The sequence below is a fragment of the Hydra viridissima genome, unplaced genomic scaffold (genome assembly GCF_058129835.1).
Source record: "Hydra viridissima isolate aposymbiotic clone 2 unplaced genomic scaffold, HvirCarnegie_v1 scaffold_9, whole genome shotgun sequence".
In the NCBI taxonomy this organism is placed as follows: Eukaryota; Metazoa; Cnidaria; class Hydrozoa; order Anthoathecata; family Hydridae; genus Hydra; species Hydra viridissima.
The window spans coordinates 1454342-1480860 of record NW_028324308.1 but is presented as its reverse complement, the minus strand read 5'-3'; the positions used below and the strand labels follow the sequence as shown (position 1 = coordinate 1480860).

At 31.3% G+C, this 26519-nt stretch overlaps 3 protein-coding genes and 1 pseudogene across 5 annotated transcripts; 2 read left to right on the top strand and 2 right to left on the bottom strand.

Annotated features, from left to right (window-relative positions):
* The first annotated feature begins 891 nt into the window (after positions 1 to 891).
* LOC145184896 (uncharacterized) lies at positions 892 to 3718 on the top strand. Its single transcript, XM_090098381.1, has 2 exons — positions 892 to 1260; positions 1514 to 3718. The coding sequence occupies exon 2, from the start codon at positions 1594 to 1596 to the stop codon at positions 3595 to 3597; it is 2004 nt and encodes a 667-aa protein (XP_089954507.1). The 5' UTR covers positions 892 to 1260; positions 1514 to 1593; the 3' UTR covers positions 3598 to 3718.
* Positions 3719 to 4149: 431 nt separating this feature from the next.
* On the bottom strand, positions 4150 to 14125 carry LOC145186139 (SOSS complex subunit B2-like). Of its 2 annotated transcripts, XM_090098382.1 has the most exons (5): positions 13989 to 14125; positions 10415 to 10553; positions 8532 to 8603; positions 7330 to 7405; positions 4150 to 4649 (listed from the first exon to the last, which is right to left on the bottom strand). In XM_090098382.1, exons 1-5 carry the CDS (start codon positions 14074 to 14076, stop codon positions 4338 to 4340), a joined length of 687 nt encoding a protein of 228 aa, XP_089954508.1. In that variant the 5' UTR covers positions 14077 to 14125; the 3' UTR covers positions 4150 to 4337. The 2 variants fall into 2 exon arrangements, with proteins under 2 accessions (XP_089954508.1, XP_089954509.1); XM_090098383.1 differs by lacking the exons at positions 8532 to 8603; positions 10415 to 10553; positions 13989 to 14125 and adding an exon at positions 7734 to 8421 and having other exon boundaries at positions 7330 to 7697.
* A 1161-nt stretch (positions 14126 to 15286) lies between these two features.
* On the top strand, positions 15287 to 20942 carry LOC145186091 (uncharacterized). Of its 2 annotated transcripts, XM_080062156.2 has the most exons (5): positions 15287 to 15492; positions 15708 to 15771; positions 15851 to 16059; positions 18213 to 18500; positions 18677 to 20942. In XM_080062156.2, the coding sequence occupies exons 1-5, from the start codon at positions 15430 to 15432 to the stop codon at positions 20666 to 20668; spliced, it is 2616 nt and encodes an 871-aa protein (XP_079918282.2). In that variant the 5' UTR covers positions 15287 to 15429; the 3' UTR covers positions 20669 to 20942. The 2 variants fall into 2 exon arrangements, with proteins under 2 accessions (XP_079918282.2, XP_089954327.1); XM_090098201.1 differs by lacking the exon at positions 18213 to 18500.
* A 3336-nt stretch (positions 20943 to 24278) lies between these two features.
* Positions 24279 to 25971, bottom strand: LOC149883534 (uncharacterized; annotated as a pseudogene).
* Between the last annotated feature and the right edge of the window lie 548 nt (positions 25972 to 26519).

Genomic DNA, 26519 nt, shown 5'->3' with positions numbered 1-26519 from the left:
TAACATGAATATTTAGATCAGTTCGCGTGATTTGGTGCACATTTAGGAAATGGAGGGCGGGAGGACAAATGCGTTCTTGCCATCCCCCCCCCCCAACTCTGAAAATTGTTTAGAATGCGTTTAGTATGGCACTGGAGCTTTAATAAATTACTCTTTCGCCATCATCGAATATAAATAACGTACAAAACTAATGGGGAATGGTTTATCAAATTAAATGAATTTGTTAATAAAATTATTTATGATTTATTGGCACACTAATCGAAAGGAGTTGTAGATTTAACTAGCGTTGTTTGCCACATTTTTGGCTTAAATCTTCTCAATCAACTTCTTTCGCTAATAAATTTTTTGATCATATTTAGTTCAATATAGTTATCCTGTGCTTTAAAAAGTTTTCCCAACAACTCTTTTTCATTTACTAAAGTAAATGCAATAAACGTTTTATTGACATTTAAAGATGACACAAAGTTTAGACATCCGAAACTTAAAACATTTTAGGAATCGTCGTTGTTGTTATAGCACAACTTTTTACTGCAATATTTAAACTCTCAGCATCAGTAAAATACCTCGTGGTCAACTCGGTAATCAAAGAAAATCTGTGAGACACCTCGTGGTAATCAAAGAAAATTCAGTGAGTTTTTGAGGGTACTTGTAATTTTTAAACTTACATAAAATTTTTTAAGAAAAAACAAATAAATAAAAAACAAAACAAAAAAACAAGACAAAACAAAAAACAGCATAATAATCAAATGAAGGATTAAAAAAGGAAGTTTTTTTTACTGGCGTAGTTGACGTTTCTTTATAAAATAAAAATTTATCGTCAAATTTGGTCTCAGTTCTCTGACGAAATATAAACAAGCGTACCGCTTAACATGCAAATAACTGTCAACTGAAGAAATGCAAATAATTGTCAGTGATAATGGAGTTAATTGAAGCGGTTGTAGAAAAACAGATAGAAACGCTTACATAATACTGGGCGTTGCACAGTGTATCGCTTCATTCAAGCTAGGTGGACAAAAGTCATATCAAGAAATCAACTAATTGATAATATTTTCACAATAACAGTCCTATATTAGTAATAACTTGCGATGTTAATTATGAAAAACATTACAGAGCAATGAGTCATAAGCAATTAAAGAGGCGTTAAAATGTAATTTCATTTTTGAAAAAAATTAAATAAAAATTTACAATCGTTGCATTAACATTTAGCAAGAATTAAAGAAAGCAATCATTTTAATGCAGCGATGGATTTTACTTTTGAGGGTAAGTACTATTTACTTACATTAAATATTTTATTTAAAAGTTAAGCAATATGTGTTAAAGTATGGTTTAAAAAACTGGGTTAAAATTGTAAAATATTTTTTGGTTTTTAATTTTTAAACTTATACAACTTTTTGTATCCACATGTATCCAAGCTAATTTATTAACAGTGTATAGCTAAAGTCCTAAGGTGTACAACAAAGAAAAAATTTTCACCACATAAATCCACAATTTTTTGTTATTAAATTTCATTTAGATCATGTGCGCTCTTTTTCAAAAATGGAGTTATTTGAAAAATGGCGAAGACATAATCAAGAAGAAAGAAATTCTCGTTGAATGGATTTTATTTTGCAAAGATTTTGTGTTACTGATGTAACTGATGTGACTAGAGATTCTGAGAGGTCTTTGCAGTTAAAAATTTCATGTATGGCTTCAAAATTCGCAAAAAAATGGTCTGCAGCACATATGATGATGGACCGTTTTTTAAACAAAAATAAAATTTGGTTAGAGGGGGCAAATGTAGAATTTAAAATAAGTATATACCAGCAATGTACTTTTTCATCATCTGGAGAAATTCAAGGACGACCAAAAAAGAACTTTGAAGACTCGTCCTTTAAAACCAAAAAACGAAGAGTTGAAAACTTAGTAAAATTGCAAAGTGCAACTGAGTTGACCACAGCTGCTGAAGTAGCATGCCGTGCGTTGGAGCACAGAAACCAAGCTACTTTAATCAGAAAAAGTCTGGAATCATCAGAAAAAATTAAATCAAAAGACTTTATTTGTGGGGGCAGGCAGTTAAATCGTGACGAGGCATTAGCTTATTATATTGACTCTAAATGTACAAGTCATTCTTATAAACAGACGAGAAAGTGGTCTTTAAAGGCAGGGCATATATTATTTCCATCTTATTATAGTCTATGCAAGTCGAAAAAGTTATGTTATCCATTAGATGAACATATTTCTGTTACAGAAACACGTGCCGAAATTAGCCTACAAGCTATACTTGATAAAACTACTGAACGCTTAATTGAAGCCCAATGCGAAGTTCTTAAAAGTATTACTTTTACTACGCCATTCACACTAATTAGCAAATGGGGATGTGATGGGAGCTCCGGTCACAGCACATACAAACAGAAATTTAAAAACTCTGATGCTACTGATGAGTTTCTGTTTGTATTTTCATTTGTTCCGTTGAGACTGAGTGACGGTCAAAATATTATTTGGCAAAATCCACGACCTTCATCCACGCTTTATTGCCGACCAATTAAATTTATTTTTTCAAAAGAAACAAATCTTTTAACTACAACAGAAACTAACCAAGTTTTAACAGACGTTTCTCAACTTGTTCCAACATCTGTAAGACTCAACGAATCTCAAATTACTGTTAAACACGACCTAATACTATCAATGGTAGATGGAAAAGTTTGCAATGCCTTGGCTGACACAAGTTCCCAACAAAAATGTTACATATGTGGTGCGACTCTTAAAATGATGAACGGTGAACTAAAAGACTTAGTTGTTAAAAAAGAACATTATGGTTTTGGTCTGTCTACTTTGCATGCGTGGATTCGTTTTTTTGAGTGCATGCTACACATTAGCTATCGTTTAGATATAAAAAAGTGGCAAGTTAGAAGCGATGAAGATAAATCTAGTGTCCAAAAACGTTCAGAAGATATTAAACAAAAATTTAAAAAGCATATGGGTCTTATTGTAGATAAACCAAAACCTGGCTTTGGGAATACAAATGATGGGAACACTGCTCGCAGGTTTTTTATGAAGCCAGAGTTAAGCGGCAAGATTACGGGTTTAGACATCAATCTCATTAAAAATTTTAGTATTTTATTAAGAACACTTTCCTCTGGCTATGATATTAACTATTATGAATTTGAAAAGTTTTGTTCTGAAACCAAAACTCTTTATATTAATCTGTATCCGTGGTACTATATGCCTGTTACTGTGCACAAAATACTTGTACATAGCACGGAAGTTATAAAAACATGCCTTCTTCCAATAGGACAACTGTCGGAAGAGTCTCAAGAAGCCCGCAATAAAGATTTTCGTCGATTCCGCGAACACCATACAAGAAAAAATTCACGTATTTGCACAAATATAGATTTGCTCAATATGCTTTTGGTAACATCAGATCCTGTCATCAACTCACACAGAGAAGTGTCAAGTAAGAAAACTGGCAAACTACCGTTAGAAGTTTTGAATTTAATTATCCCACCTATTATACCACCACAGCTTGTTGAAAATAGAATTATGTGTGACGATGAAGATTATTTAGAGTCCGATTCATCGGCTACTGAAGATAACAATGATTCATCCGATAATGATTAATTATTAATAAAATATTTTTTTATTTTACGTAGTGTAGTGAGTTTATTATTATATTTTGTATATTTGTAGTGAGTATATTTTTATTTTAGGCAAAATTTTATTACATTATTAATGTGTTGAAATTTAGTATTTATTTTTATTACTTTTTTAAAGTTATTTTTATAACTTTTTCAAGATAAAAACTTTTAAAATCTTAAAAGTAATTAAAATATCTCCTTTTTTACAATAAAATTAAAAAAAAAAAAAACTTTTTATAGTAAAATTGACTTTTAGGCGCCCCCTAAAGCTTAAACGCGCGGGGTAATTGCCCCCCTGCCTCCCCCAGGCTACCCTACTGCATAACTAATCAATAAAACACCAAAATATTGTTAACTACATTCTTAGGAATGAAATTACTAAACAAAATATTTTTGTCCACCTAGCTTGTATGAAGCGATACACTGTGCGTTGAGATGATTTTGTATGATGTGGTTATCAAAGAACTAACTAAGCGGTGGCTTAGATAACCATATTAGAGAATTAGGTTAGAAATACACTAAGCAAGAACTTAAGTCAATTAGAAAACTGAGATAAACATGCATAAAATGTCAACACTTTAGTAAAATATCGTTTTCAAATTGTAGCGTAAAAAATGTCTGTGAACTGTTTCAATCTATTCTTTTTAACCCGAAAACTAACATTAGAAAACAGGTGTAGATTTCTGATGAGAAAATTCAGCTGTTGCAAGCACGGCCAACGTATTACCTTCGTCGCGGGTCTCTACTTACATTCAGTTGTGGTTGCTTTATGTTCGTACTTAAGGTAGGGGTTTGAGTTGTTGAAATAGGGCTCATTGTTTGAGCAACACGTTGCCTAGGATCACTAGGTGAATGTAGTTTTACATCATTGTTTTGATGCTTCAGTAAACGAGGATCATTTTTTTCAGAAAAGTTCGTCCTCTGAGGAGGTGTGAATCTAGCTGGCAAAGGCGCAGGTGTTTTGACAGTTTCTCCAGATGGCGGAGGTGGTGGTGGGGGTACAGCTTGACTTCCTTCTAGCTTTTTATCTGAGAGCTAAAGAAATATCATCAAAAGAATTAAGCAACCTGATAAAAAACGACGAAGCGCTACTGAAAAACGAAAAATATAAGTTACAAAACAAAAAAGTTTGTTATTAAAGAACCTCTTAAGACGATTTTTAATTAAATTTGGTATAATACTTCCTAACAATTGCTTTTACTACTGAAAGTGTAAAATCTAGAGGAGGCAAATTCTCCAGAGGTGACATTTATTCGAGAAATTTATTTTCATGAAAAAAAAGTAATTAAGTAAAACAAGAACTAGGAAATCTTCAAAAAAGCAAAGTTTGATCCAAAAAATTAACCAAATATTAATTAAAGCAATAATACATGAAAAAACATTAAAAATCAAGAGATATTTTCTACCATTCAATATTTCCCAACATGTCCCGAATTCTAAAGTAATGCTTTATCAATAGCAGATGAAGAGTTTTTAAACTTAGATATATATAAAAGGACATAAATTAGTATATATATACTTTTAGTATATACAGTATTGAACAAAACATTTGCAACCAACATCGAACAATGCTAAAAAGTGTTCCTAATTTTACATGTCTTAAAAACGAAACGAACTATACTACCACAGAAAACAGTTCAGGAGTCTGGAGTCATAGCATGCCATGACATGAGCAATCAGCTGACAGGTGACAGCACACAGGCAGAATTTCGTTGACAAGTGCCATTTTGCAGCGGACAAAACAAGTGCAACTTTTTTGGTTTGTTTCATTTTCTTAAGTCTGGTCCGTGTCAACGTCACGGAAGTTTTTTAATAATTAAAGGAAGTATCCAGAAGTTTCCAGAAGCATGCAGAAGCTTCCAGAAGTTTCCAGAAGAAGCATCTGGAAGCATCCAGTAGCATTCAGAAATATCCAGAAACATTCAGAAGCATCCAGACGCATCCAGAAGCATTGAAAAGAAGCATCTAGATTCTTCCAGAACAGGTTCACACAGGTTCATTTTACTATATAAGAGACATGTAAATCGACATGTAATTCAGTCAGTATATGGAAGTCAATCAGTCAGTATTATCAAGGCAGTTTATCGAAGTAAGTTTTATCAAAGTGTTTTATGGAAGAACATCAATACAAGAAGTGAAATACAACAAGTGTTTCATTACATCAATACAGTCCACATCCAACCAAGACGTTGTGTTCCACAGAGCATTATTGTATCATCACAAGGTAAATGTAACACGGTAAGCCTTGAGAAGCGTGATTATTTATTTTTATTATTTTTATGACTTCAAGTGCAAAAATGGCTCCCGACAGTCTTGGATCGGAACTAAGAAAGAAAATTATTGGCAATTACGTAAGTGGAATGTCACAAAAAAATTTTGTGATAAATATCGCGTGAAAAAATGGACCGTATCAAGACTATGTTCCAAATATCGTTCTATGGGGAAGTTGGCAGCAGATAACAAAGGTGGAAGACCGCGTTCCACCACTTCTAGGGAGGATTCTATGATCGTCAGATCCGTCAAGAAGGATCCCTGGATATCATCAGTCGAGATACAAAAGCAATTAGAGCTGCCTGTATCGGACCGAACAATCAGACGACGTGCTGTTGAAGCCGGATTGTTTTCTCGACGCCCTGCAAAGAAACCGCTGATTTCACTAAAAAACCAGAAGAAAAGACTCCTGTTTGCTACATCTCATATTGACTGGAATGTGCAGAAATGGCAAACTATCCTGTTCAGTGATGAATCGAAGTTCAACATCATTGGGAGCGATGGCATTTGCCGTGTACGTCGACCGGCCGGAAAACGCCTCGATTTACGTTACTGCCATAAGACCATGAAGCATGGTGGAGGCAATGTAACGGTCTAGGTCCAATACATCGAAACGATGGAATAATGGACCGTTTCATGTATAAAAATATCCTGAAAGATGTTATGTTACCTCATGCTGAATGGAATATGCCAATAAAAAGGGGTTTTTCAGCAAGACAACAATCCGAAACACACTGCACAAGTAGTCAAGCAGTCGCTTCAAGACAACCACCTATCAGTGATGGATTGGCCGCCTCAATCTCCGGATCTCAACCCTATCGAGAACCTGTGGGAGATTGTCAACCGCAGAATTAATCGTGAAGGTGTTCGTAATAAGGATCAACTGTTTGAACAAATCCAAAAGGCCTGGGTAGCGATTCCACAAAGTTTCATTGATCACCTGATCAAATCTATGCCTCGAAGATGCAAGGCTGTGATCGACAACAAAGGTTCACCACGAAATATTGATAGCAAAATACAGCTTGGTCAACATTTTGTCGAGTTGCACTTGTTTTGTCCAGAAGGAAATCAACTTTTTTTGATACTTTTGATTAATTTATTAATTTTCGTGTACAAATAATGAACTTTGTGATGAATAAAACTTGAAGAACTTCGTCTCTAAACAGTTACATAGTTATTTCTCTAAATTAAAAAAATGCAGCACTTTTATATAAAGAAACTAAATTAGCATTATTTGGTTGGAAATGTTTTGTCCAATACTGTATATACTTTTATATGTACCTTTTTTTATATCTTTATATATTTTTTGTAAATTTAACAGAACTTCTTTCTTTGCAAAACTTGAATTTTTACATTTTTTTTTTTTTTTCTGTATCAAATTTAAATATTTAATTAATATTTTTATTACATAAATATTTATTAGATTATAGCAAAAATAGCAGACCTGTTTATTTTGTTGTGGGACAAACTCTTGATTGAAATCACTGATGTTTGGGAGCTCAGAAAACAGCATACAGAACCTAAATGTAAACCAGAACATAAATGATAAGTTTAAACATAAGCCCAAATTAAAGCAATGGCTTAATGTGTGCACAAACCCACTGCAAAAACTTGGGGAAGTTTCTAACTAAATCTGAAAAATAATTTTAAAACCATTGGAAAAAAGTTCAAAATTTAAAAAGATCAGAAGGTTCCCATGCTCAAAAAGTAATGAACTATTTTTTTGAAACCTTTTTTTTAGATCAAAGAGCATAAAATCATGATCTTGGGTTTGCTTTACACCTCACAGCTGAGTGGAAAAATCCATGAAACCTTCAAAACTGATTTGCTATCTAGAAAAACAATCACCCAGAACATCCAAAAAGGGCTTGGACTTACCCAATATAAGTGTTGGGCATCAGAAATTTTAGTTAAATTTTACTGGATAGTTTTATCTAAAAACTGCAACAGTAAATCAGGCATTATAAAAATTTGTAAATTATTAAAAAAACCCTGCAAACTTTCAGAGAAACTCTTGTAAAATCTTGTGCATAAAAAGCACAAGATGATGGATGTTTATAGTGAAGTCAGTGAGAAGAAAAAACAACAGCTAACTCTTTGCAACACTTGAAGATGTCATGGTGCTTACCTTATAACAAACCAAAGGCCTGGGGAAAAAGTTGTGGGCTTTATAAGAGCTTCAACAATGTTAGGACCATTATTCTGACAATTTATTATTAGTATATATTTCATAATATTTAATACTGTTTTTAGCTTATTAAGGTTATTATCATTCATTCCATTTTATTTACTCCTACTATTAAACTTAATACTTGCTCTGTTAGTTTAATTTATCAGAAAACTCAGCATTTAAGTGTAAACTTAGCATAATAGAATGCACATTTATTTTTAAAAACTGTCAACCACAATAAAATTTATGAAATTCAAGAGGGGACTTCTAACCTCCATCCCCAAGAACCCTATCCCCTGGTTTTTAGCTGGCTGCCATCACTTGGGATTGCCAACCATTCTTGAATTTCAAAAGGGGTCATCAACCCTAAAAACGGGGAACCATTAAAATGTTCTGGCCACTAAACTTAAATAAGATTTTTAATGAAATTACAAAACATAAAACTTATAAAGTTATTTTGAAAATATTCAACTTACTCTCCAATTTTCTCCATTGCACCTATCCTACCCACATAAAGCGTTAGCTGATTTTTCCAGACCTGAGCATATCTAAAAGATAATTACCTGATAAAATACCTATGTTCACACCTGCTAAAAACAAAATCCATAAAAGTCATACAAATAAACTAAAGAGCTAAAAAATAACAACAACTTAAATAATTTGAATAACTTAAATTTTTATTTCTTTTTCCATGATTCTAATATTTTAATAAAAGTTCAGACATTTTAAAATGGTAATTATGAGCAATTAAGATCACATTGAATTTTTTTTTTTCCATAGAAAGTCTACAACTTTTTTATTCATCCAAAAAAAGTTTCATTCTAGTTTCAAATTATCAGAAGAAGAATTATTAGAGAATGCTTTTAAAATTGCAAAAACCTTAAACCCTTTTCTTGATTTAAAATCCTATCTAAGATATATTGATGATAGTCATGCTAGATTTTTAAAAATTCAGGAAGCAGAACAATTCCAATCTATTTTGAATAAAGAACACCCTGCAATACAATACACATTCGAAATCGAAAGTGAAATAAAACTTAGAACTTCCTTAATGTAACAATAATGAACAACACCAAAGGCAATTACAAGTTTAAAGTTTACAGGAAAGAAGCCATTACAAATATTCAAATAAAACCTTACTCAAATCACGACCCCAAAATTTAAGTGCAATATTTAAAGGTTACATCACAGAGCTTACTCCATATGCAGTGATTTACATTTACAAACTGAGATAACTTTTCTAATTCAAATATTCAACGAAAATGGTTACGACAAAAGCCAACTAGTAAGTATTGCAAACTAAATTAGTAAAAAACGATCTATAAAGAAAAATAAAATTCAATCTGAGTATGACACCCTCCATACAGCATCATTACCGTGGATACGATCACTGTCCCCAAAATTGAGAAAAGTGTTTAGAGAAATTAGATATAGAGTAGTTTTTAAATCCAATCCTAATTTAAGATCACTGCTAATATGTAAAAACAAATCTAAATTACCGCACAAAAAAGTTAAAGTAGCCAACCTGGAACTTATTTAATTGAATGTAACTGTTTAAAGAAATATGTTGGCAAAATAAAGTTACAAATTAGAACTTGAACCCAACAACATCAAAAAACTTAAATGAGGGCAATCATCATCAGTCTGCAATAGCCACACATAGCAAATCATCTTCAGAAGAAATTAACTTGGAAAAAACTAAAACTCTTAAAGTAGAGACAAAACTTGATCGGAAGATTCGTGAGGCTCTTGAAATATAGAGGCATCAATGTTCCCCTCTAAATGGCAGTGTTAATCTCGATAATGACCAAATTATTAAAACTAAATTTTGGACACCATTTTTCACATTTTTACGTAAGGATAAAAAAGAAAGAAGTCATTCAACTGCTGACATCAGTTAATTTTAAACTGTTTTTTCAAACTTAAAGTAACTTTACAAGCTGATGATGCTGGTAACTGTAATTCAAAGAAAATTTCTCATAATAAATTATTTGTATTTAGAGAATATGTATTAAATAATCCTCAAACATTTGATGTTTTCTTATATATATATATATATATATATATATATATATATATATATATATATATATATATATATATATATATATATATATATATATATATATATATATAAGAAAATTAAATACTGTAAATTTTTCAAATAGTGTAATTACAATAATATAAAAAAAAGATGTTGCTCCAACAATTTACCTTCCAACCTCCATTTTCCTCCCACCCCACCTAAAACTGTTTATTACTGTTTTTTATTGACATTTATAGGTGCATTTTCAGACCTTCCTTTTTTTTCAAAAAACAAGTTGTTTAAAATCTTTATACTTAGTTACTTTATACTAACCCTTTAGTAAATCGAATGATGTCGCCACATTGCATTTGAGAGCCACAGTCATCCCATACTGACATGTTTACTGAACCGCTCTTATCAGCAACACGCACTGTACGAATTTCATGACCATCTTTTGTCTTTGTTGGTTTACCTTTTTAAAATAAATTAACATTAATTTTGATACATAAATAATTCAAAAATTACTTTGAGAATTGATTTAACAGCTAAACTAGGAGCCACAATCATTGCTTACACACCAATCTACACTGTGGTGCTTCCTCCTGCAATGTGACCAGTGGTAACTTGGTTTGTACTTGTATAACAGTTGCTTTTTTTTCAATTTTTATAAATCTTTAGTTAACATAAGACATCATCTTTATTTACTAAATATTAAAAATTAATACCAATTAAGTTACTCAATGATTAGTTGTAATAAGAAATAAATCCAGAACTAATTTGTCTGATTTTTGAAATACGATTTTGTTTGTGGATAAGAGTTTGTTCTGTAGTGGTACCTAACGAAGGTACAAGCCACAGTATTTGTCAGTCTAATTTAAGTTCAGCTAAAATCAAGTGCTAAACAAAACATCAGGAGTCTAAGTTTTTATAAACCATTATGAATACTATAGAGTTTGTAATTGAAAAATCACTTAAGAAAGCAACCATTAACATGAATCTTGATTCTCTTATAAAATACTATTACTAGTACTCATTAAATTTCCTTAGACCCAGTGTAATTATAAAAATTACCAAGATAAAAGGGAAAGAAAATTGAAGGAATATCAGGATATTAATTAGTAATTTTTAATTGATAATTAAGTGATCCTTCAATAGAAAATGTTTTTTTTTTTTATCAAAAAAATAATAATAATTGAAAAACATTAAAATCAAGACACTCAAATAGACTTTTTTACTAGAACCGAATCGTTTTATGAGATTGAAAACCTAGATTTAAATGATACTTTAGACAATGGTAACAGGGCTCAGTAGTAAATTAAAGCAGGAGCTCTGAAGAGAGTGTTTATCAGAGTTAAAGTGAAACACAACCATAGTTAATCTTACACCTCTGTTAAGTTATATCTGTAAAAAAAACTTAGCAAATGTTAGATCTATTTTATTCCAGAGCTTGAGTACAAACAAACCTGTAAAAAAGGTAGCTTAAGTTCTTTTTTAAATTCTTGAGCTTTAGTTTTTAAAAGCTAGCTACCAGCTACATATATTACTAACTACACATGCTGGTATTTGTACTTCATTACCAGCTATGCTATTGTTCCCTGTATTTTTAAACTTATACTATATTTAAACTTATACAAAAATTTAAAACATGTCTGTTAAGTTTAATCATAATTTTAAATAAATTTCAACTTCTGTTTAAGTTGCAAAGCAAATTTTAAAAGCTTATTAAGAAAAACATTTAAAATTTTTAAAATAGAAAAATAGTTTTCTAACTTATCTGTAAAACATATGATTACAAGTTTTCCTGTTGGTTCTATAAAAATAATTGATATTGAAAAAAAACGGCCCAAAAGTCACAACACCATTTAAAACTCAATAACCATTGAAGTGGACCATTTAACGCCAACTTAGCATCTGCATATCAAAACTAAACTCTTGAAACTAATCGTTATTTCATTTCAATATGCTATTTTTATCGTATCAAAACTTTCTATAGGCGGTGTGCAAAATTTATCGAAATGGAGTTTAGATAATGATAAATAAATGTTATGTTTTAAAATTATCAAACTAAATTGAAATACAATATTTTATTTCTTTAACTAGAGATGACAAGAGATAACAATATAATTGATATTTTTAACAATATTAGTGATATTCGGTTATATTTATAGCTAATTTAAATTTAATTTTAATATGACAAGGTTATCATGAGAACCTACATCTTGACTTCAAAGGAAGAAGAGTTTATTACTCTTGGAGTTTCACCAGCATCAGCAGAACTTGAAAATTGGGGAACTCAAAGAAACACTCAAGAATCATCTGCTAAAGGAGCAGTAAATGGAACTCCATCGGGTACTGGTACACAAATTGCTCAAACTCCAGCTAGGTCAAGATACCCATCAACTGGGACTGCTGTTGCTGATTCAACAATAGACCTTGATTAGACTTTTAAGTTTTTCATTTTAATTAGCCTCTAATTAATTAAAGCTTTAATTAAAACTTTAAACTTAATTGGATTTTGCATGCTTTTTTAAAACTTTATTTTAGTAAAAAATACGCCAATAGAAGCCATGAAGCCATCTAAATGTACTGAAAGATAAAGTATACTGTAACAACCCTCAAATCATTTAGTAATTGAAGGCCAACATCTGTGTAGAAATTAAAGGAATAGGCCAAGAAAAATTATAACGGATGAAGATTTATACCTTAGAAAGTGTCAGCATGAAGAAAAAAATGGTTTTTATTTAAAGGATGTAATTTTCAAAGCTTTACTTTTTTATGAATATAAATTCCCTGTATAATTTTGAATTAGGGCAAACACAGAATTGAGAAATATCTATTGAAATTAAGCAATCCCCTTTTTCTAATTATTTAAAGAACATAGACCAATAGGAAACCACCATACAAATTAAAAGCATCTATATCTCAAATATCTTCACTTGTCAAAGTAGATTTCTTACACTTACTTAATTGATCCAATCTGTCACGGTCTGTTTCAATAACCAGAAAAAAAACTTGGAAAATTTCAAGTTCATCCCTCATAATTGATTGGGCATGATTCATTCTAACTTTTGCAAAGTAAACTGGAATTCCTCCATTACATCATTAAAGTACTCATCAAATCCTTCATAAATCTCCAATCTATTCTTCTTTTTGAAGCCTTAAAATATGGTTCATATCTCTTTATCTTAGTTTATTAGCTACTATAAGAGTTTGCTCAAATCCTGATTTACAATACTCATAAATTTTTGAAAATACCACAATTGTTGTTGTGAGGTCACACTCTTTAATTGGTAAAAAACTACAAATAAAATTGATTTTGTGAAGCATATCATGCAAAGAGAATTGGCTTTCATCTCCCTGGATAACGACTCAGTGTCAATACAGCATATAGGGTTATTTGGCTTGTGTGCTGCCCTAAAGTGCTTCATAATATTATAAAGTGCTTCATAATTTTGTATAGTACTTCATAATGTTATAAAGTGTTTTATGTTATAAAGTGCTTTATAATATTATAAAGTCCTTCATAATGTTATAAAGTGCTTCATAAAGTGCTTCACCAGTTTGATATTTCAAAATTTTTGAGCTTGAAATACACTTTCATATTTTTAAAAGTCCCTTTTTTTTTCATAAATAGTTAGCACTGTTTTGAAGTAGAAAACAATATACAAATCCCTTAAATAATACAAAAGAAAGTATTTGCCTGAGGAAAAGAAATAGTACAAATTTTAAACAGTGCAGAGGAATGTCATGACAATTCTTTTTCAATATCTAGGATATTGGAAAAGTCTAGAACCAATTGGTATTGCATTTTAGATAGTTTTACTGTCATATTGGTGCCATATGAATCTAAATGCCATATACATATCATATGAGATAATATAACTATACTTTTTAAAATGAAACTTACTTATATCTATGACAATAAATACAAGATTAAGGTTCTTGCATCCAGGCTTTAAATCTTTTATTAAACATATTTTTCCATCTTCCGACATTTCTGAGAAAAAAGCAAGTTGTTTCTAATCAGTTCGTATTCTGTAAAATAGCAGAAAAACATTTTACACGAGACAATATATTTAAAGCATGCAACTTGAAAACTTAAGTTCTGAAAGTACTGAAGTCAAGTTTTTGTTAAAATGAATATACTCTTCAAAATTAATTGCAAATAAATATACTTTTCAATTGATTAAGTAATTTTATTAACCCTAACCCTTACTTTCGAATTTGTCTAAGTCTAGTTACAAAAAACAAATATTAACTAAGGTTTGTTTCTGATTTTTGAAATAAAGTTTTTTTAAGGAAAAAGTGTGTTTCAAATAAACTAGAAAGATGTTAGTAAATTAAGATAAAAACCAATTTAATAACCAAATTATTAAGGGTATGTTTTTGAATAACATTTTTAAAGTCCTTTGGAAACTAAGCGTAAAGCAGCTAGTTAAAAACTCAAGCTATTGTTGACAAACGTGTTCGTCATTTTGATTTATGGTTATATTTTTCATTACGAAACTTCAAAATGGGCGAAGCTTTGCCCATTTTGAAGTTTTTTTCTTTTAATAATTAAATATCAAGTACTTAATAAACAATGGAGAAATTGGCAAAGTAGACAATAAATATCAAAGAAATTCACGATAATTCAATAAAATACAGAAAAATTCGAAGAATTTTTAAATGAAAACATTTATCTAAGTGATAATTATCTCTCAATTAAAACTTTTGATACACGCGGGAAATATTTGGAGTTAAAAGAGTAAGAAAATCTTCGCAAATATGATTTTTTTAGTATTAAGATTCCTATCTTGAAAAAATTTGCGATTTTTGTATTTAAGAAAAGGCTCTTACAGAGCAGACTTACAGATTCTGCTCAAAAAGCCCGCAAATTAGGTATTTGTAAAAGAATTTGTAGAAGGTTTTCCACGTACATGCAATATTACAAGTCACAGAAAAAACTTGAAATCAGAGTTTAAAAAAGATGAACAAGAAGAAATATTTTCTTCAATAGCATTAAAAAGAAAGTGAACTGAATCTGATTCTGAAAGATTGCAGAATCAATTTTTAATCAAAACGGTCATATTTAAATTTTGACCCTGGCGTTTCAGTCAACGTTGACCTTCCAACTACCTTTTAAATCGTAAAATCTCGATATGAAAATAGAAATAATCTCGATATGAAAATAGAAATAATTCACATATTTTTAGTAATAACATTATTAACATTATGAACGTTTGACGTCAGTGAAGGTAATGCATTGTTAAAAGCGTTATTTTTAAAGATTTTTTTTCTTCTCAAAAATGTCAACATTATTTACCGAACGTAAGGTTAATGCGTCTCAAAGTTGTGGAATATAAACGATGGCAAGTTATTTTGGACGAAGAGTTCTGAGAGTGCGCCACTTAGAAAAACCCTTAGCAGAGGTAAAGTGAATGCTTGAAACTTTATTGTGAAAACCATTCAACCTCATTTTCATAAACACTGTTGCATTACAAACAGAATTTGAAACAAAAAATAGATAGAAGAAAAACAGTAAAAATTGCACTAAAAAATTTTATGTTTTTATACATAATTTTCTATAACATTTAATATTTCAGGCAGTTATCAAAATTTTTATTTTAATTTGGTTTATGTGTAGATTTTACAAAATGAAATAAACGAATTCCTTCCTCTTGAAAATGTCTCCGCATTGAACAACGAAGGTGTTGTCCTTTTTTTTATGTTTACTTATAAATTTTACTTTTTTTTCTGTTATTTGGGTTAAAAATGTGTTTGCTTTAGTTGATGTTTATACTCCATTTCAAATGAAGCACAAAATTCTAAGTAAAATGTTAGAAGTTTTAAATGCCAACGCTCCATCGGGTAAAATATTTTCTTTGGAAAATATTGAAGTGAAGTCAACAATTGTCATCGTCACAAATATTCCCAATGACGTTCATGCAGGGTACATGGATGAGTTCATGAGCGGTTTTGGAAAACTTCTAACAAAGGTACAAAATCAATTTTGATATTAAAAAGTTCAACTTAAAAACTAATCATGGTACGAAATGAATTATATCTTTATACATATATACATATATGTTAAAACTGTTAAAGACCATGAAAGTCACTTAAACTATGAAAAATAAACAAATAAAATATTAAAAAAAGATTTTTATCAGGTTATTCTTAAACAAAGTACTACTGTGGGCAAAAAATAACTGGAAATTTGAATTTGAATTTTTTTATGATTCCGATAGGGACAAATGTTTTTATTTTTAAGTTAGCACTGCTGTCACTGACATCTGTTCCAAATTACGCGTCAAAATATTCATTAGTGTTAGAGATACGCGTCCTTTTGTAAACAGTTAAAAGTGGATTTTTCGTTTTATAATGTCTGAAATTATTCAAGAACGCAGTTCCATTAAATTTTGTGTGCGGAATGAAATTTCTGCTTCGGAAACGTTGAAAATGTTGCAGAAGGTGAGCATGTTCTATTGAAAATAAGAATTTTTATAAGTGGTACAAAATGTTCAAAGGGAATTGGGAAAGCCTTGAAGACGAGGCACGGCCAGCACGACCATCAACATCAGCTAATGAGCTACACGTCAACAAAATCAAAGAATTGGTGCTCCAAAATTATCGATTGACAGTCAGAGACCTTACTGACCTTATTGGAATATCGGAAGGATCAGTGAAAACCATTTTAAGTGACCGTTTGGGCTTTAGAAAAGTGAAATCTCTATTGGTGCCAAAAACGCTGAATTTCATGGAAAAACAGCGCCGCGTTGAAGTGTGTGAAGCAATACTTTCCGACTATCAAGACAAAATGAAACGCATCAAACGGATCTACGCTTACGACCCGGAAACAACCAATAAATTGGTTGAATACCGTGCAAAAGGTGAGACCGAAAAAACCTCGTCAAAGTAAGTCAAAAATCAAGGTCATGTTTCAACCGGCCGAACTGTCAACAAAGAATACTATTTGGGTGTTATACGTTGCATCATTCTTTGCATAAGAAAAAAAGACTGAATTTGTGGAGAGACAATTCTTGGTTTTTACATCTCGATGATGCACCATTTCACACTGTAATCGTAATTTGTAATCATTTCGCCATAAACTCAACACATATTGTTCTGAAACCAACTTATTCGCCTGACTTAGTACAAAGTGACTTCTGGCTATTTGCTAAACTCAAAAAACCGCTCCGTGGCCACCGTTTTGAATTGATAGAAGTGATAGAAACCGAACCGAAGAAGGAGTTGAAGACTATACCGGAAGGAGACTTTGCAGCATGTTTTGAAAATTTGAAAAAACGTTGGGACACGTGTATTACATCTGGGGGGTTAAGGGGGTTCTACTTTGAAAGAGATGAAATGACTTTAGAAGAATAAAAAAAGTTTTTTTGATTTGTAAACAAATTCTCGTTATTTTTCGCCCACAGTAATATATAGAAACGTATAGGCTGTCAAAAAAAAAAAAAAATGCTGAAATGCTGTGTTTGTGCTTTATTATCGACCGAAAAGAAATGGTGGTTAACGACAATGAAATGTTAATACACGGCAACTATGGCATCAAACAAGATAATATTTTCATAAAAAAATTCTAACTAGGTTATAACAGTGTTTGTAGAAATTTCCTGTAGCATATATTGCACATTTACAAGGTCACTATTTACCCCGGTAGTTTATGGTCAAAATTTGTCAATGGTTGTATAACAACCAATTCCAACATCAAGCAAATCATAAAGTTTAATGCTTTTCGCTTGTTTGTCTCTCCTCGACAAAACTTACAGCTAAATCTACAACAATTTAGAATAGGAGAATAATATAAGGTTTATGTGAAATCACAATGTATCTCCCTATTTCACATATCCTAAAAGATATTTAATACATCCTAAAGATCATATAAATGTAACAGTAGGGATTAAATCTTGTTTTAACCGGATCAGACAGGTGTACAACAGTTTTGAACTTTGGTAGTATTATCATCCTCCAGACTTAGTATTCTATTCATACCTCCATCAATCCTCACAATTTTAGTCCATACTTATTTCTTTGATAATATCATTTTCAACTAGATACAAAAAAGTACTTTTATTTCTTATGTGTAGCTGAAGAATTGTTGGTTGGTGACACTAAAAATTAACCAACCTTTTTGTAGTTTCAACATGTTAAAGTCGGTAACAAGAGCTTAAGATATGGCTGGATTGTATACGAAGACTTGCGAAGCGCAGAGAAGTGCATTAGTTTTCTTCATACAAAAATTCTTAGAGGTTGTTTTGTGAATGCTAAGCTTCTACCAGAAGGCATCACTTCAGAAGCCTCTTTACTTCACATAAAGACGATACAAGTAGAAGGTTTCCCACCAAGTTGTACAGAAAAAGAAATCCGAAAGTTTTTTGGTGGAATTTTCCCTTCTTGGTGTAATACGTCGTTAAAATTTGTAGCGGTAAAAATAACGTCCATTAAACTTAAACTTTCAAAGTTTTGATTTTTTGATCCTTAAAATTGTAAAAACATTTTCCTTTCAATAAATCTAAATCCAGTTCATAAATCTATTACTTTTTAGCAATAGTGACAACAACAACAACAACAACTGCATGTCTAACGGATTTTATTTTTTAGATTAAAAGTTTCACCGAAAATGAATCGACTCACCAAGTCACACTTATCGACTTCGACTCAGCGGAAAGAGCTATCGAGAGTTTTTCTAAGCTCGATAATTCTATTTTCCCGTTCAATGAATTCCAATCGCTCAAATTCAAAGCGTATTTTGCTCTTCCTGGAGCACTAGATTTTGAAGATGTTTGTCGTAACATGAATGATACGATTGATAGAATTCATCAAAAAACAGAATCAAGTCATATTCAAAATAATATCACACCATCTCCACTGCGGAGAAATATACCTTCATCAGAACCAATTCAAATTAATATGAGCACTTTACCAAGTCCAATACCATCTTTTAACGATACGCAAAGATCACATTTTCAAAACTTAGAAAGTAATCCTCAACAGCTATTTCATTCATTACCACTTTTAATACGCCCTGGTTTGCCATGCTCAATATTTCCGGCTTCTATTCGTCAGAATATCTTTCCAAACATGAGCCAAAATTCTTCGCAACAGTACAATTTACAACAAAACTGTTCGACGTTTCAACAACGCAGTTTTAAACAGATTCCTTTAGAACGCTATCCTTTTCAACACCCTGTAAATCAACGCCCTTTGCATCAAATCAATTTACAAGAAAATTTATTTCAGTTATGCCCTATACCTTTTAATCCATTACAGCAACAACCTTTTCAACAATATATTTTTCATCCTTTGCATCTTTACCATTCACCACCTCAAGTTATGCAACAATTTTCCTCTCCGCAACACGAAATGCCGCATCTTCAACAGGAACTATTTCATTCGGAACACGAATTGTTACATTCGCAATACGAACTCATGCATCCGTTAAATGAGCAAATGTATCCCTTACAAAAAATTGACAACGAACAGATCTTTCAACATTCTAACAACTTGCAGCCGACCGCGAATCAACAGGAGGAGGATTGTAAAAAACAAGAGGAAAGAGGGTTCTTCAGAAATCAATGCATCTCATCTATTTCACAACAGTCCCAAAACAAACTGAAATTAAACGAAAACTTATTTAAAAGTTCTAATCAAAAACCGCATGTCATGAACAAAACGATAGTTGCTTCACCTGACGTGATGGAACTTCAAAATAACTCGTTACCAAACCCTAACTCAGAAGAAACAAAGTTAAATGTTTTCTCCAACCAATCCAATTCTGAATGGAATAAAAAAAAAAAGAATTCCAGAAGGTGGAGCGAAAGAAAGAAGAATGACTGCTGCAAACAAACGAATCGGTTAACAAACGTTCAGTCATCTACAACACAAAAAACTGAATCCTCTAAGACGCAACAAAATTTGAAGTGTAACATAAGAGATGAATTTGTGTCCGGAAGTGAATTTAACTGTGATGATCAAGACGAAATATTCTCTCATCATACTAACCCTCTAGATAAAAAAATTACTCACAACAGCGTTGGTGCTAACGAAGACGATGCATTATACGCAAAGGATAAAGACGAAATACTAAACAAATTTGATGGTGACAGATCAGATGGAAACCTTTGCGTTAACTTAATTAATAGATTTGATGTTTGTGCTCAGTTTCACAAAATCGAAGTTTCAGAAAATAACGAAAATAAGTTTCTGCAGCAAGCAAAGTTCGAAACAAAAATGGCCATCATCGATAAAAATGTAAATCTAACGGAAACAAAGAATACAAAGGAATCTAATGACGACAACGAATCGCAACAAAACAAGAAATCTGATCAACAATCGCTTCCTGAAATTAAAGATCAATTGCATGCTATGAAAAATTTGCTGAAGGAAAAGAGAGACAAAGAAGATTTACTATTGTCGTTGTTGGAAATGTCGATTCTTGATGCTAGTTGTGAAAGTGTGTGCAAAAAACCGAAAAGGTACCCATTAGATATTCAACTAGATGATCAAATAGAAAACAGCCGTTTGTTGTCTTTCATGAAAGGGATGTGTCATCAAAAAGTTTCACCAAACAAGATGTTTGCCAGGTTGTTTTAATATTTCTATAATAAAGAGCAAATAATGCAATCCAAGTGCAAGTAGTTTATCAAAAAAACTGGTTAACAAAATTTTAACTTTTTTTTGTCACATGAAAAAAAATGTCAAATTTTTTAATGTTATGAGGCCACCAAACAATAATGTATTAATGAAAAATGCTTGACACATTAAGTTTCCTTGTGACATCAAAACATTTTCGTAAAAAGTACAAACAAATTCTACACTTAGAGAAATTATTGCTTAATGTACAACGAATACTTGCAATTTTTGTGAATATTTGACTTCTGGTTGGTCCCTTCCAAGTCTCCAACAATAATCTGCTAGCAATCCTGGACTCCATTTCATTTGATAGCGCTCCTCCATTGTCCTGATGGAACTTCTCGCCTTGTTCTTCACTCACAGCGTCTAAATTTACCACAAAAAAGAAAACCGGATGAGAGTCTAGCATGCGTATTTTTAAGGAAGTATTACACTCCAAATCTTTATAAGACATTATGAGTTCATTTGTTAACTCTTTGTAACTTTCCGCTTTATGGTTTCCAAGAAAACCTTAGACAACATTCACTAAAGATTTTCAGGCGAGTTCTTCTTGACCATTCAGTTTTTCTTCAAAGCTTTTATCCTTTTATCAGTTCACGTATTTGTGGACCTAAAAATATTCACTCTTTAATTTTTGCCTCGCTGAGTTTGAGGAATTTTTCCTCCAGATATAAAAATGCACTGTTATCTTTAGCTTTTACAAAATTTTTTATGAGCCTGAGCTTTATGTGTAATAGTAGTAAACGTATGTCATCAGAGTTCACTAAACGACTTTAACAGTTTTATAGCCTGGAGTAAGTGATTGATGCTTGGGCCACGCTCTCTTTCTATTGTGACTTCTTTTGTCTCTACCGTCCCATTCGGAAATGAAACAACAAGTTTTTGTATAACCAAGCTGTAATCTAATCAAAATTGCAACTACTTTAAAATTGCCACTAACTTTCCAAACTGTATTTAATTTGTTCAAGAAGAAATCTGAAATTTTTATAAGTCTTTTTATATCAGAAGCATAAGCAACCGGCACTGAAGGAAGTTTGTTTCGGTTATGCAGCAACAAGCGCTTTTAAACTAGTTTTCCTGAATGTTCTACCCCGCCACCACCTCCTCCACTAAAAGACAATATGAGATAAAGTCTTCCAAAATCTGATTCTCGAGCTGGTAATGTCAATAACGAACGAAGTAATAAACACGAACGATTTAGTAGAAGTCTATCAACAATCGTCAGTGACTTGGTTCATATTCAAAATTTAGGTAAATTCATCACAAGAGCAACGTCATTAGCATCTGCTTTAGAAAAGTATGGTTTTATTTTATCATCACGATATCGAAATTAAGAACCAAAGACACCAAAACCTTATTTTTTAGGTAGATTTAAGTCACGTACTAAATCATTTAAATCACTTTGTGTTAATAAGTGCGGTTCTTTTGAAGTTATATAAGTTCATATGAAGATATGCGATGTTAAAACAAGTTCCAAACTAGAATCCCTACTTTCTGATCGATTTTGGCACAGACAGTTCGGGACTATGTAGGATGGGTGAGTTGCCCGAAGACAAGTTTAGATTCTGGATAGTGTATTTGGACTTGGTTTTAATGCCTTTTGATTGAGTCAAACAAAAAAAACAATCACTTCCATCATCCATTAGTCCAAATCACTTGTATAGCAAATGACAGTTGTCAAGGTTCTTGATTAGACCAACCTTATAGGAGTCTCACACACGTTGCACAGTATTTATGTGGAATCCAAGGTTTATCCTGATGCCGTACAGGAAACCCAAAATAGTCTAAATAGCACTGTTCAATTAGTGGTGTAAAGTTTCAACGCTGAGATGTAAAAGTTCTCTACACACATAACAAAAACTGTCGGAGTTGTTAGAACGCGTTCGATAAAAACAACTTTATGAGGTTAGAAATGATTATGCAGCTTTCACTAAAAAACTGGATGTAATTCAAACAAAAGTATTATATATTTTTAATGAGGGTACACCAACATAAACAAAAACCATCACAAAGTTCGTGTGACAAAGATAGTGTATACTAGTGAAATTATAACTGATATATTCCAGTACTCAACACCAGTCCACTTCTTTTTATTAACCCAAGAAATGTAAAAGAGTTAAAGAATTAATGCTACTAATAATAATGTTTTTATAAAAAAAAAGATAAATAGTATTGCTAACTTTATTATTATTTTTTAAATTATTTTTAAATATATTCATATACCTGTATCCGGCTTTAAAAATATGCCTTTTTTTCAAAGCAGAATTTTTTGTACGTATGTATGTATGTATGTATGTATGTATGTATGTATGTATGTATGTATGTATGTATGTATGTATGTATGTATGTATGTATGTATGTATGTATGTATGTATGTATGTATGTATGTATGTATGTATGTATGTATGTATGTATGTATGTATGTATGTATGTATGTATGTATGTATGTATGTATGTATGTATGTATGTATGTATGTATGTATGTATGTATGTATGTATGTATGTATGTATGTATGTATGTATGTAACGTATTTACAAACATTCAAAATTTTGTAGAAATACACACAAACAAAGTTTCGAAGAAAAATTTTTAAGTTTAAAGCCTAATATTTCATAATTTTACTAAAATATAACTAAAACATAAAATAGTTTAAAAATAGGTGCTAGTTCATAAATGACAGATAAAAGAAGAAAACTTGAATTTCATTATTTTCATTCAACACGGAAATAATTTTCCGTTAACACGGAGATAAGCAAGCTATTATCTTCGGAGGCGCAATCGGGACAAAATTAAGTTTCAATTCAATACCAGTCAAATAAACATTAAAAAACTCTGAGAGTTGTTGATCTCGTTTGGTAACTCCGTTTGGGACTTCGAAACTTATTTTGAATTAAGATTTGTTATACTCCAAACTCTAATTTAAGACAAAGTTCTTGAAAGTTGCCATCAAGAGTTCTTAGGCCAAGATGACGAGCGGTATATCGGGAGGATATCCTCCACATTTGGCGGTTGTCGTGAAACTTTTATCAAGACTGAATGTAGTCAAATTAAGCTGTTTTAGTTTAATATAAGCTTTTCATAAATTTTGTGTATTTACTGGTTAAGTTCGCTCCTAGACTGTAAAAAGTTAAGGAAGCAGGTTATAAAAAGTCACCAATGGATATTTTTTACCCCTAAGAATGCATATATAAGAATATATATATATATATATATATATATATATATATATATATATATATATATATATATATATATATATATATATATATATATAAGGGGTAGTCAATTTGAGGAAATTTTCAAATCTAAAATACCATACACTCTAGATTTGGGGTAAATGTTAAAAAAACAACTCCCAAAAACAGCCGATTTTGCTGGTCCAGGGGGAAAGTTAAATGAAAAAAATTTGAAAATTTTTTTTTCTGGGATGTTTACTTATATATTTTAGCAAAAATACATGGTATCGTAGTTTTTTTTAAAAAAATTTTTTTTTTCTATTTAGATTTGAAAAAATCACAGTATTTGATAATAGTTTCATGTTATTGGATTAAGTTTCAAAAGCAAAGAAATTCAGTTGTGTTTATGTTCATTTTCACCACTTTTCTTCCTCTGAAGTGAAGATAAGCTTTCTGCAAATTTACTATTAGAAAGTTTGTTTGAACGTCTTCCAGGTGTTCTGAAAGCACAACGAACTTTTTTAACAGTTAGCAATGTGTTCTGTTTATCTTCCTCATTATTGTATCGGTGAATAAATTGCTGCATCATTCCAACAGATCTTTCTGGATGATCATTTACTACAATTAAAGATTTGGCATAATTCTAAAAGCTTTTAAAAGCAGATTGAGTAAACCAAAACTTAGGGGGAAGCGAAAGCCAATCTTTTATCCTTTGTTCCTCTAATCCAATTCTATCAAACATAAGATATGAAAATTCATCAACCAACAGAGCAAGTGAAAAAGGATCTTCACTAATTTCGTTTCCCATTTTTGTTTTATCTTTTATATCTATTTTTGATTTGTTTTTAGTACTGTACCATGCTGAAATCAGCATTTTAAAAGTTATTATTGCTTTTGCAAGATTTGCTTTCTCCTCATATGACATATTATCATCCAACAGAGCAAGAGGAATCATTGTTGAATCTAAATACCAACTATTTTTGCAAAGAGAGTTTAAAACTGCATCGACAGCATCTGGTTTGGCACAAAGTTTTTGGTACTTTTGCATTTGGTGTATTGCTTATATATCAAGGGAGCTCTAATAGCGTCATTAGCCTGTAAATACCATTTGGCATAAAAGCAAACTGTAAATTCCCTTATTAGCCTGATTTCTGTCTTGAGTTTATTGTTCTGGTTTACAAACTCGAGATGGCTGGAAAGAAGCTGTAGCTTTAGGTAGTAAAGTGCTTTGGATAAGAACCTAGCATGATGAACTGCTCCAGGTTTTGTTAGTGTTAATAAAGAAGAAGAAAGGTAAATTACGACGAGTTCTGCAAGCTCCTTTCTATCATCTCTAATAAAATCTTTATTTTCTTTTCCCTTTGTTATATATTCTTAACAAAAGTTCAAAGACTCTTGCGCAGCTTTCTCAAGAATGGTTCCCCTTACTACTTTCCAATCAAACTTTATCAGTTCTGTTTGATTGTAATTAAAATCAGGATTTTCAAAATTTGTTTTTAATTTTTTAAAAATGGGATTATCTGGTCCTGTGTAATGTTCATCTGAAACAGAATCACAAAAATGAACCATTCTTAATTCACATACATGATGTCTGCATGCAATAAGTAAAAGATATTTGTCTATATTGTTGGATATTCTAATTAAAGAACCTTTCTTTAACCCAGTGTTACTTGCAGTTGTATCAAAACATATTCCTCCTACTTTGGATTCAAGGTTGTACTCCTTATTACACCATTGCACTGATCTTTACCAGAGGATGATGGTTAAGGAAGTACTCCAAGCAAGTGTGTCTCACCTTCAATATGTACGAGTACAGCCAGTCTATCAGTTTTAATTCTTTTTCCTTTGTTTAGTTCAATTAATGTTTTGCCATCAAAATGCACTATGCATGGGTATGGGGATTCATTAATTGCTTGTTGAACATCTTCTTTTGGTATCATGCATATATTATGATTTGGATGTTTCATTTTTCTAGCTGCTGTAGACTGGCTACATTTGAAATCTGTCAGATCAGCTCCTGATTGAATTAGAATTGCACCTGTAACTTTATGTAAAACACTTGGAGAAATATCACTGATCGTAGCCATAAGAGCTACATTACCAGCAAAAACATCTACGGGAATTTCAGCAGTGACTTTTTGTTGTGAAGGTTTTCTTTTAAACCACTCTCCAGTATCAAAATCAGTATCATTCAAGGAGTCCTCACTAGTATCTTTATTAATCTCAACATTAGTTGTACCCTCTAATTCTTTATACCATTGTTTCACTTGCTGCTTTCTCTTTCTGCTACTCTCCATTGCCTAAAAATATAACAAAAAATTCACTACTTATTAATTTAATTAAATTATACGAGAGATTAAAATAGTGAGTGAATATCGTTTTTTTTGGTTCAGCTATTTTTATTTTAAACCGTCTTAAGTAGCATGTAAATTGTAAGTAAGTTGATTAGTAAGCCTAGCAATCTTTTGTTTTTGGTTTAAAAGAAATACATACTATTTTTCTGTACTTCTTATCTTCTGATCCAAGCATAAGTCTTCTTTCCCCTTCTTAGTCCTCCAGAAACTCCAAATCCTCAAGCTTGTTTAAATCAGATCTTTTATTGTCATTTTTTATTGTATTTCTAAGATCAGGAATG